This window comes from Paroedura picta, chromosome 7 (assembly GCF_049243985.1).
Source record: "Paroedura picta isolate Pp20150507F chromosome 7, Ppicta_v3.0, whole genome shotgun sequence".
Taxonomy (NCBI): domain Eukaryota; kingdom Metazoa; phylum Chordata; class Lepidosauria; order Squamata; family Gekkonidae; genus Paroedura; species Paroedura picta.
The window spans coordinates 23,152,798-23,164,941 of NC_135375.1; the positions used below are offsets into that span (position 1 = coordinate 23,152,798).

The 12,144-nt window shown below is 44.8% G+C and overlaps 1 protein-coding gene across 2 annotated transcripts in view; it reads left to right on the forward strand.

Annotated features, from left to right (window-relative positions):
* The window catches only part of NNT (nicotinamide nucleotide transhydrogenase), a 61,296-nt gene that overhangs the window by 12,749 nt on the left and 36,403 nt on the right, over positions 1-12,144 (forward strand). For both annotated transcript variants that reach the window (XM_077347077.1, XM_077347078.1), the window contains exons 3-5: positions 5,855-6,084; positions 8,405-8,622; positions 9,534-9,621. In XM_077347077.1, coding sequence (XP_077203192.1) covers positions 5,855-6,084; positions 8,405-8,622; positions 9,534-9,621 — 536 coding nt within the window. The remainder of the gene's footprint in view (positions 1-5,854; positions 6,085-8,404; positions 8,623-9,533; positions 9,622-12,144) is intronic.

A 12,144-nucleotide genomic window follows, 5' to 3' on the forward strand; every position in this document is an offset into this window, starting at 1 on the left:
ATTACAGGCTACAGCTCTTAACCACTATACCATGCTGAAGCCTGCTGGGTGAGCTTACGCTTGTCACAGTTCTCTCTGAACTCTCTCAGTTCCACCCACCTCAAAAGATACCTGTTGTGGGGAGAGGGAGGGAAGGCGATTATAAGCTGCTTTTGGACTCTTTAGGGTAGAGATAAGTGAGATATAATAACCAGCTCTTCTCCATAAAGGCTCCTATGTCAACAAAACTGCTAATCTTTAAAGTGCCACAAGATTTTTCTGTGTTTTCTTCCTAACCAGAGAGCACTTCAATTGGAGTAAGTATTGGGAGCTTCTGGGGAGCAGTGTGTGTGAACAAAATTTCGGGGTACTTGCAGATTGTAAGCCAAATATGAGGAGAAGGTGTGATGTGGCGGTAAAGTGGGCTGTAGCAACAGAGGCATCACATCAAAATCGCAAGATGTCATAGCCCCATCTCTTGAGTAGAGCATTCCGCCACTAGCTATACAAGCTTCCTGCTTTTGGTTGTAATTCACAAGGTATAACCTGAAGGTGTCTGGTTCCGGCCCAGAGCACTTACATTTTTGTATTTTACTGGTGTGCTGTTGCAGGAGCTTTGCCCCTTAAGAGCTTGCCAGACCTCAGCTGGAGAGCAGCGCTCTAAAACTGGGAAAGTTTCTTGGCTGCTACAGCTACACCAGCTGACTGTTTGCTTTTTCCATGACGGAACAAGATTATAACTCAATAAAAACATGAAGGGCAAACATTTTGAACAAGGGGATGACAACTCTCCTCGGCGGTTTCCATTGCTTTTCCTCCACTTGTTCTAGCTTTGGGTATCTTAAAGTAAAGTAAGCTGAAAAATTGATTTCATTTTAAATAATGCTCTGCACACACACTAATTTTTGCTGTTTTATGTACAAAGCATCAAAAAAGTTTTCTGGGTTTTAAATGCCTTTTAATTGGCTTGTGGTAGGCAAACAATGACCTTCCAGTTGTCCATAGACTACAATTCCCATGATTCCCTGTGAGCATGTGTTCATAGGGGCTCATGGGAATTGTAGTCCATAGACATCTGGAGGACCACAAGTTGGCCACCCCCTGCTCTAATCAGTGGCTTGAATGTTTCCTCTGGTTGCAGTGATGCCATACCTCATTTTGGGCTGCCTGCCCAATTTTTGTCATGATAGACTTTTCCCCATTCTTTCCTTACTTGCCAAAGTCAAATCCTGGCTCAGTGAAGTGAACCCAGAAAAGAGGAAGAAAGAAAAATGTTTCCTTGAGCGCATGTCACCTGACTCTCATCCCTGGGGAAACTGCTTCCAGACATGTAGTGCTTGCGGCATTGGTTTCCACATGGTTTTGCATGCTCAAGATTATACCAGCAAACTGTTACGAAGTCGTAGCCAAGCATATAATCTGCATTCATTGCTGTGCCCGGATCTGTACTTGCTGCAGCATGAGATGATGAAAAGAACCGTATGAATTTAGACCGCTGGCAAAGGATGGCTTTTTTGGTTCCATGATTTGGTTCCAACATACTTCCCCTAAGTCCTCTTTGATAGGGGATTATAGGATATAAAATTCCCTGCTGATAGAACAGGGATTCCCAGCCAGGGTTCTGCAGAGCCCCAGGGGTCCCCAAGAGTTCTGGAGGGGATCCATAGGGTGCCTTAATGCAGTGGTCCCCAACCTTTTTATCACCAGGGACTGGTCAACGCTTGACAATTTTACTGAGGCCCGGGGGGGGGGGAGTCTTTTGCCGAGGGACGTCGATGCCGCCTGAGCCCCTGCTCCACTTGCTTTCCCGCTGGTGCTCCTGACTTCCCGCCGCCCGCTTGGGGGTGCTGCCAGCAGCAGCTTCGCAGTGCCATGCTGAGGGGGAGCCCCAGCCATGGCAGCCGCCGGAGAGCACCAAAGGTGAGCCGGCGGCAGAGTGGCAGGGCAGCCCCCGAGGCAGCAGTCAGGGAGGAGGACGAGCCGCAGCCCAATACCGGCTGATCTACGGATCGGTATCGGTCCCCGGACTGGGGGTTGGAGACCACTGCCTTAATGGACTTGGCCACAAACTAGGGAACTAGCTACTTCCATTCTCTCCCCCCCCCCCCCGCCTTCCTGAGCGGGAGTTCTCTCATGGTTCCTGTACCTAGGAGGGGCGGAGCCTGCATGCCTACTTTTTCTGCCTCCTGTCCCCCATCCTCCCTGAGCCTGCCTGTTAACGTCACATCACGTCCAGTGACATGTCATTTCTGGGGCCGTGGCAGAGAGGCATTGTCAACATATCACTTCTAGGGTTCCCCGAAGACTGAACAATCATTTCAGGGGTTCCTCCATAGTCAAAAGGTTGAAAAAAAGCCACAGTAGATAAATAGTGCACAAAGAGGCTCATTTTTTCCACTTTCTTCTAGCAAGTGTTTGTTTTAACGGTGGGGAGGAGAATTGAATAAAACAATATCTTTTCAGCAGTATGATGTTGCAGAGCACTCTAAAACCTCACGTTTACATCCATGCATAGTTTGCATTTTGCAGTAGGGTGAAGTTTTTGTAGCTATAGTAATAGCTTGTGTTGTGGGAGGCCCTCTGCTCTGTTCAGGAAATTGTGTTTTTTTCCCTTAAAGGGCCCTGAAGTCCCAACAGCCTGAGCAAAATAGGCAAGATTTTTCTGTGTTGAATCATGGCAAGGCATGTTTATACTTGTGCTGGGTATGTTTGCCGACAGCTTGGCACACAGGCAAGTGACAGAAGGGTGCCTCGGCATGACTAAGGTTTAGCTCAGTGAAAAGTCTGGATGAAATAGATTGTAGGCAGAAATTGGTGGCAGAGTAAATCTACTCAGGTAAGATTTCAAATCAAGATTGCTCTTGACTCGATTGCTCTTGACTCCACAAGAAAAGTTTGGTTAAAAAAATAAACCTTTCCTGAATTACTAGTGACACGTGATTTGGTTAATGTAGCCACCAAAAAATGTTTTACTTAGAACAGAATAGTGTAAATGATTTACTTAAATGGCACATACTTTGCTTAATAGACCCTTTTTTTGCGATTGGCTGGTTGACGGTTTTCTTCTGCAGGGATCTATGGCAATAAAACTGCATCCTCTATAAGCTTGTCCTCCTGATCTTAATTCTAGACTTGTTTCTGTTTCATTTTTCCCCCTTTGCTCCTTGTCCTGTGTTGCATAATCTCCCAGCCTTAACCCAGTTTCTCTCCTGTGCTGGCAACACAAAGAACCTGACTATCCAAAATATTTGCTTACTACAGTCCCTGTGTGTTTGCATGTTCATCTTTATTTAATAACCCGCCGCCAGAACTTTATAAGAGGAAGGGCTGGGAAGCTACAGGCAGGATTGCCAACTCTGGGTTGGGAAATACCTGGTGACTTTGGGGGTGGAGCTGGGAGTGGGAGGGATTTGGGGCAGGGAGGGGCCTCGGTGGAGTATAATGCGATGGAGTCCACCCTCCAAATCAGCCAGAGGAACTGATCTCTTTAGTCTGGAGACGAGCTATAATTCCAGGGGATTTCCAGCCCCATCTGGGAGCTGCTGTCCTTAGCTACAGCCGAAGATGAGTAGACAAGAAAAGTTAGTTTTCAAGCTGGCGATGGCAGAAACTTTATTAGAATCATAGAATCATAGAGTTGGAAGGGGCCATACAGGCCATCTAGTCCAACCGCCTGCTCAATGCAGGATCAGCCCAAAGCATCCTATTCAAACAATATGGACTGTTATAGGCAGAGCAAGTTCCTAGGTATAACAACCTTGTTTTTGTTTTTACTGCAACCTTAGCTACAGGGCAGAGCAGTTTATTTGTGTAAGATATTTTTAGTTTCTCCACTAAACTGCCAAGCATAAAAATAGAATACCGTTCTCTCAGCCGCACCTACCCCACAGGGTGTCTGTTGTGGGAAGAGGAAGGAAAGGTGGTTGGAAGCTGCTTTGAGATTTCCTCCTCCTCCTCTTCTTCCTTTAGAGGGAGGGGCCTGGTTCAGTGGAAGAGCCTCTGCTTTGTATACAGAGGGTTCTCGGTTCAATTCCTGGCATTTCCAGTTGGAAGTACTGGGTGCAACAAAATCAGAGTCCCGTGGCACCTTTAAGACCAATAAAGATTTATTCAAGTGAGCTTTCAAGTGCATGCTCTCTTCCGCAGACTAATGAACTTCCATCATTACAATGGAAATATAAAGCAAAAGCTAATTCTGTTAAATTAGTAAACTGTCACAACATCCAAATTCAGCCGTATGATGCCATATGATAACATTAATACTACTAGCTGATGATTGTAACAGTGGTAACAGTACAACAATACAAACAGGTCCAGGAGCAGAACGCATTGATGGATTTCACTACACCACACTGGGTCAGTGTGTCTAGTAATAGTTGAGACTGTGTGCTCACTGGCAGAGCACGTGTGTGCCATGCTCCAGACTGGCACTGCCTTTCCTTGTGAACATGTTCTTGCTTGCTTCTGGAGTTCATTCAGGGATTCACCTGCTGGGTGGGAATGCTGAAAGCACCTGGGGAATGTAGTATTCGTCCTCCCCACGAAGAGAATTGTGTGCCTCAGGTTTTATCTGGGATGGATATGTTGGCTTTGAAAGAGTAGAGCAAATGAGAACGTTCTTAGCAGCGCTAAGAAGGGAGAAGGTTTGGCCACAGCCATGACTTTACTGTACTGCTAACCTGAGTGGAAGATGGGAACCATTCAGAGTGATGTGGCCTGATTGTATGTTGTCTTCAAGACTTGCTTACCCTTGCGAACCACTGCTGACCCTTCTTCGGTAGAAGAAAGGCCGTTACCTGAGCCATCTTCTCTTGTACCTTTATGCAGGCAGAGAATGAGGAATGTTGCATAGCCATTAGTAGATAATCTCGCAGCATGGAAGGCCTGAAACCTGCCTCTTTGGAAGGTAGCTGTATGCCCCTGAACGCAAGTTTCTAGGGAAGAGTTCACAAACTACTATGTTTGTCAGTGCAGTTACGGTTATACGAATGTATCCAGACTTCCAGCCCAAACTCATGCATGGTTGCTCAGGAAGTAATTCAGCGATGGTTACACGCAAGTAAAGATTGGACACTTTAGGGGGATACTTTATTTTTTTAATTAATTTTTATTAATTTTTGTTCATTACTTGGTTGCACGCAAGTAAAGTTGGGTGGATTGGACACTTTAGGGAAATACTTCATTTTTTAATTAATTTTTAAACAAATTTTATATATAGATATAGAAAGAAACAAGGAAAGAAAACCTTTGTTTACAATATCACTCTTCCCTCTACCCTCCAAAGTACCCATTTGCTTGACGTTTCATTTTGCCGAATACTCCAGATAAAGATTCCACTGTTCTTAACATTCTTCAATTGGTTTTCTGCTGCCTGTGGATGTCAGTGTTACCTTTTTAAATAGTTCAACAATTTTAACTAATACTTCACCACATAAGAAAAACAGAACAACAAAAACGACTTTAACATGGCATTCACATTAAAAAATTGCCTCTGTTAGAAGAAGGGTTGATTTTTATACCCTGGTTTTCACTACCTGAAGGAGTCTCCAAGTGGCTTACAATCATCTTCCCTTCCTCTACTCACCATGGACACCCTGTGAGGTAGGCTGAGAGAGCTCTGGCAGAACTGGCCTGTGTAAATATCTCTATCAAGAATATGGCTAGCCCAAGATCACCTAGCTGGCTGCATGTGAAGGAGCGGGGAATCAAACCCTGCTCTCCAGATTAGAAACTAGCTCCTGTTGAAACCTGAGATGCAAGCCCCTTCTAACGTTTCCAGAAGGGCTCCATTCCAGAGGAGGTCATCACTTTTGGTGGAACATTTGAAGTAAGAATGAGACACAAATAATTGCCACCTGCTTCTCTCTGTTTACAGGCATCCCATACAAGCAGCTGACGGTGGGCGTTCCCAAGGAGATCTTCCAGAACGAGAAGAGAGTTGCCCTGTCACCTGCAGGAGTTCAGGCACTGGTTAAGCAAGGCTTTAACGTGGCCGTGGAATCGAGCGCAGGCGAAGAGTCCAAGTTCTCTGATGACCATTACAGAGACGCAGGGGCTCAGATCCAAGGGACCAAGCAAGTGCTGGCTTCCGATTTAGTTCTCAAAGTAATTATTATTCTTTTTATCCCACCAATATTGAACCCTGCTGGGTGACTGTAGCTTTTCAATAGAAGTGCTTTATGGTGCTCTCCCTTTCTCATTTAATAAAGATAAAGATAACTGTTATCCAAGGAGCCTCTGATGGGGCACCTGCTTTGCATATAGAAGGTCACAGGTTCAATCACATTTGGATCTGGTAATAGGAGATGTCAAAGACCTGTGCCCAAGACCCTGGCACAGGGGTGTGCAAACTGTGGCCCTCTAGATGTCCATGGACTACAATTCCCATGAGCCCCTGCCAGCATTCACATGGACATCTAGAGGGCCACAGTTTGCCCACCCCTGCCCTGGAGGGCTGATTGTAGATAGTACTCAGACAGCCTGTGTAGACAGTCATGTGGATTAGTGGCCCAATTTGAAGTAAGGCATCCTGAAGCCTTTTCTCTACAAATTCAGGACATTTTGTAACCTGAACAGCGTTCCTTTGGGCTTTGGTTTTTGGACCTAGAGCAACGGAAGAGGAAGACTAGTGTTTGCAATACGATCTCAGTTTTTAAAGAGAAAGTTTATTACTCCTCAAAAAGAGATCATTTCCTACCAGGCAACCAGGTTCTCAGGGTAGATAGTACACAGGAGGGCCTGTCGTGTGCAAGGATTAAGTCACGACAACATTAAAACTAGCAAATCAACTCACCTTGCAAGCAGGGATACAGAGAGATTTTTAGATTGGCCACGTTGAGCCAAAGCAAGATCCTAGAAAACGAAATACATCTAAGGCATTCTATTAGCTCTGTAATGTACAAAAGTGTGCAAGTTTTTGAATTCTCCAGAACTCTTCACCAGGCTGGTTGCATTAAAAAGAAGTGGTGGTGAAGAACAGCCAATGTTTCGGGTTCTGGGCTTTAGGTGTCTTCTTTGCATCCGACATAGAATACCAGGCAGTTCGTTGTAACTCAGTCGTTTGCCCTCCTTACCTCTTTAACACTGGACTGCTGGGCTGGCCTAAGGTAAACTCACTAGTCCATGCATTGTGGCTGCTTTATATCCCGGGAGCTGCATTATTTAGGGTGACTTGTCATGTTCCTTACCAGCACCTTATGGAGGGTTTCTCTGCACACGGGTCCTCATTCTGTAGCCATTCCTGTGTCTGTGACCATTGCAACCCCTATAGACCATCTCGAGTCTCCATATACTTTCCCCAAGAGGTGTGTGTCTATTTCTCTCAAATATTATTTGGTCAGCGGTTAGATACTCTTGTGTTCCCTCATAACAAAACTTGAGTCAGTTTTGCGAGCTGCATCCTATTAACTGATAGAATTTTGGGACAGAAAATAATATTGTTCGAACACAAGCAATGCTATAAATACTAAAGAGAGAGAGAGAGAGAGAGACAGAGAGAGAGAGAGACAGAGACAGACATGGTTTCTTTGACTCCAGGGCTGCAAAATGGAGCTCCTCCCCCAAACTTCAGGTCAAGGCCAATGAGTCAACTCCACCAACCAGAGCCCCCAAAGGACCCTCTCCCCTCCAGCTGCACCCTGCAGATGAAGTGCTGAACCACTCTGCAGTTAACAGCTACACATTTGTAAAGTTATAATGCTCAACTATCAAATATTATTCTACTATTAAAGGTTCCGCTGTTTACAAGTTCCACCATTAGAAATGTTATATATTAACAATCTTACTGCTTCCTTGTACTGTGCCGCGGATTTTCATTTAAAACCACCCTGAACCACAAGGGAGAGCGATATATATAAATATTTTCTTTTTTATCGTCAAGTTTGTTGTAATGTAAGGGTTTTTTAAATGGGGTATTGTGTTTTTTATGTGGGGTTTTAACGATGTGACCTGCCATGAGATGGCTTGCTGTGGGTGGCAGGATATAAATTGAATAATAATAATAATAATAATAATAATAATAAGAATAATAATAATAATAATTAATAATAATTAATAATAAATAATAAATAATAAATGTAACTTTTTAAATAATATGAATTTTTTTCTAATGCAAGAGCCTAGGAAGACAGTAAAAGCACAGCTGCTGGGCTGAAGTCCTTCTTTTCCGTCCAATCCTTTCCTTGTTCTAAACCAGGAAATGCACCAAATGGCAAACTTACTGCATGGGCAAGAACTCGGTTGGACATGATATAGCTTTACACCGCCCTAGAGCTCAGGGCAGTTTATCATAAGAACACATGGCATTTAATTTTCCTTGGCTTGCATATTTAATGATTACAGCCTTTAACTCCAGCATCTTGAAAAGTCCTCCTCTGACTAAGTAGAGCTTATTCATGGGGTGTCTGCTTTTATGCTCTGTTTTCAGGTGCGGGCCCCTATGTTTAATGCTGCACTTGGCATGCATGAAGCCGACCTCTTCAAGCCATCTGCCACCCTGATCAGCTTCATCTACCCAGCTCAAAACCCGGACCTTCTGAGCAAGCTGGCAGAAAGAAAGACGACTGTCTTGGCCATGGATCAGGTTCCGCGAGTGACCATCGCTCAGGGATACGATGCTCTCAGCTCCATGGCCAACATCGCTGGGTATGAAGCCACAAAAAAAATATTAAACAAATATTTTACTGCTCTTGCTTAATGCTCAGTGAGCAGCTTGGTAAGAAACAGAATGTGTACCCCCCTGAAAGTGTGCATTGTGTCTGTTTCCCTGAGTCAAATAGATTGTGATCTTGCTTTACTTTGGCACGATAGTTATGTGGTACCCTTTCATCTTCCTCTAAGCAAATCATGGTTGAAAATATCAGACTTTCCCCTATTTTATGCTCACAACAACCTTGGGAGGTAGGTTAGGCCGAGCCAAAGTGACTTGCCCCAAGATCATTCAGCCAGCTTTCATGGTTGAGTGGGAATTTGAACCTGGGTCTCCTGAGACCAAGTTTGGTGTGGTGGTTAGGAGTGCGGACTTCTAATCTGGCATGCCAGGTTCGATTCTGCACTCCCCCACATGCAACCAGCTGGGTGACCTTGGGCTCGCCACGGCACTGATAAAACTGTTCTGACCGAGCAGTGATATCAGCGTTCTCTCAGTCTCACCCACCCCACAGGGTGTCTGTTGTGGGGAGAGGAATGGGAAGGCGACTGTAAGCCGCTTTGAGTCTCCTTCGGGTAGGGAAAAGCGGCATATAAGAAACAACTCTTCTTCTTCTTCAAGACTGAGGCTGTAACTGCTATGCTAAACTGTAATCAAGGCCAGCTGCAATTTACAGGCAGTCTATTCAGGGAAGTTCCTGATAAGCCACGCCTATCAAATGATGGTCTTTCGGTATCTAAAGCCCAGTTGGCCCTTTCTAGAAGGGCAAAGGGAACTAAAGAAGCAACTCTTCTTCTTCTTCTTCTAAAGCACTCAAAAGAATCCAGGAGCCTTGTAGTAACAGTGAAATTCAGAACCCAGGGAAGCTGTGTTGGTCCTGACACTTCTGTTCTCTTTCCTCTCTTAGCTACAAGGCGGTTGTGCTAGCGGCCAATCATTTTGGCCGCTTTTTCACGGGTCAGATCACAGCAGCCGGCAAAGTCCCTCCCGCTAAGGTAAGGGGGAAGAATGTGGGATGACGGCAGTAAGTTGGCAGGTGCTATTGCTGGCTAATGAAATGTGTCTGAATGTTCTTTTGTGGCTTTTTCTAATTGCAATAGTGATTTGACTGGGTTACTGGCCTGCAAAGTTAGGGGCTGTCAGGTAGCCAAATGTAACTTTTTCTGATGGCCTCCTCAGGAGCACAAGTGATGCCAAGGGCCTTACTAACATCTAACAGGATGAACCTTTAGGTCATAAAATTGCAGACTTTCTTACAAAATTTGGCTCATTGCTCCATTATGCGGTGCATGTGAAGTGTTGGGCATGTGTTCACAACCGGCGTGTTGTACTCCGTGATCTTTGTGGCTCAGATCTTGCCCTCATGGGAAACATGGATCCAGACGGCTAGGATGTGCATGGCAATTGCATAAAATCTGGAACTGTGGATACTCTGGGCTACCCAGTCATTCTGGACCATGGAAAGCTGAACTGCATGACAATGTAAACATATCCAAGTAAAGCCAGCTTGCATATGTTTCCTCTGTTGGCATTGTTAATTCTGCTGCTTCTGGACCTGATGATGAAGAACAATCCTGTTGGGCTCTCCCTACACCTGCAAAGGTCTTAGTTAGCCTTGTGCCTGCTGGAAACCTGTTGCAAGTCTCTCTAAAGAAAGTTGGATTGCTAAGATACTCTATTTTATATCTGGTCATCCTGTAATGAATCACAGGAATTGATAGTCCTGCACATGAGAGGCGGTCATTTGTGGTCTCTGACCTTGTATTCTTTGGCAGAGTCCCTGATCCTCAATTTTAGCTGTCTCAGGGCCAAACCATGCAATACATATATTTTCAGTGCTGTGTCCAGGTTGGAGCTGCATATGGAGCACTCCCAGGACATGCAACTTCAAAGTTATGCAGGTAACTTCCCACTTGGGCTGATTTGCCTCTGGAACATGGTGAGGGTGGCAGGGAACCCTCCTCGTCCTGTGCTGTGGCTACAAGCTGAATTGGGTTCCCATGGGCTTTAAAAATGATTTTTCTGCAGCTGACTTGTGGCTATTGGGGAAAAAATCAGCCTGTTTTTTTGGCCCGTAGTGCCTTCAGATCCCAAAGGCACTTGTCTGTTTCCCTTTGTGATTTCCTTTCTTTCTGGTTTCCCCCACTCTCTGTGAAGGATTATAAGCAGGGGCCTACTTAGTTTTGCCCAAGTATCTCTGCAAGGTACCACTTTTCCTGGTGGAACTCTGAAAACAAGCCCAACTATCATCATTTATTATTTATTATCACCATTTATTGCTTTAGGATGCTTAGGGCTGATCCTGTGTAGAGCAGGGGGTTGGACTAGATGGCCTGTATGGCCCCTTCCAACTCTATGATTCTATGACCATCTCCACTTCCAGAAGTCCACAGGTGGGTCAAAACGCACAGCCTTGTGCACACCATAGGCTATACGGGCTGTGTGCCTCTTAGCTTTCTGCATCCCTCCAGAGAAAGGCTTGCCGTCATCTGATGATGAAGGACAGTTGGTAAAGATTCCAGAAATAGCAGATGGACAACACAGAGGCTAAACTAGTGCTGTCACCGGCTTGGATCTCTGATCTCAGTTTTTTACATGGTTTTGGGTCACAGCTACAGTCAACAGCTGATCCCTTTGGGAACACATTAAAAAATTTTTTTTGGAAAGGGTTTTCTCTTGGGCCTTCTTTCTGCATATCTGGGGATTCTCCCAAGCATTCAAAGACCCCTGTACCTTGTTTGTTCAACTTTTGTTATCCAGACTGTGTCCCGTTTACTATTGGTTTTGCCAACAATACTAGGAGCTGGCTGAAAGTTCAAGGGAGTGGAATGTAACCATATGCAGAACAAAACAGTCCTGGAATTTCATTCCACAGCAGTGCACAGGTCAGAGGGAAATGGCACTGTCATGGGTCTGGGTTGTTTCTCTAGAATGCAGGTCCCATGGAGAGAGAGTAAAGATGAAAAATATTAGGTTGGGCCCTTTGGAAGAGGAAACTTCCTTTTTTGCTTGTCCGAGTAGCAAAATCTTCTGACGCAATGAACTCAGCTTGATAAAACAGCTTTCTTGCTTGCCCTGTGAATGGAACAAGCCAACTACCAGTACACAGCATCAGCCAGTAACAAATAGAATGTCATGTCAATATTAAATTGGTGTTTTTTTACCTTAAATACTTTGTTCGTCTCCCACGTTAGTTCAACCAAGCCTGCATTTTTCAGTAAGGAAGAGTTGTTAATGCCTTGGGAATTCCTTTAGACATGTTGTTATCATAGAATCATAGAATCATAGAGTTGGAAGGGGCCATACAGGCCATCTAGTCCAACCCCCTGCTCAACGCAGGATTAGCCCTAAGCATCCTAAAGCATCCAAGAAAAGTGTGTATCCAACCTTTGCTTGAAGACTTCCAGTGAGGGGGCACTCACCACCTCCTTAGGCAGCCTATTCCACTGCTGAACGACTCTGACTGAGAAAAACTTTTTCCTGATATCTAGCCTATATCGTTGTACTTGAAGTTTAAA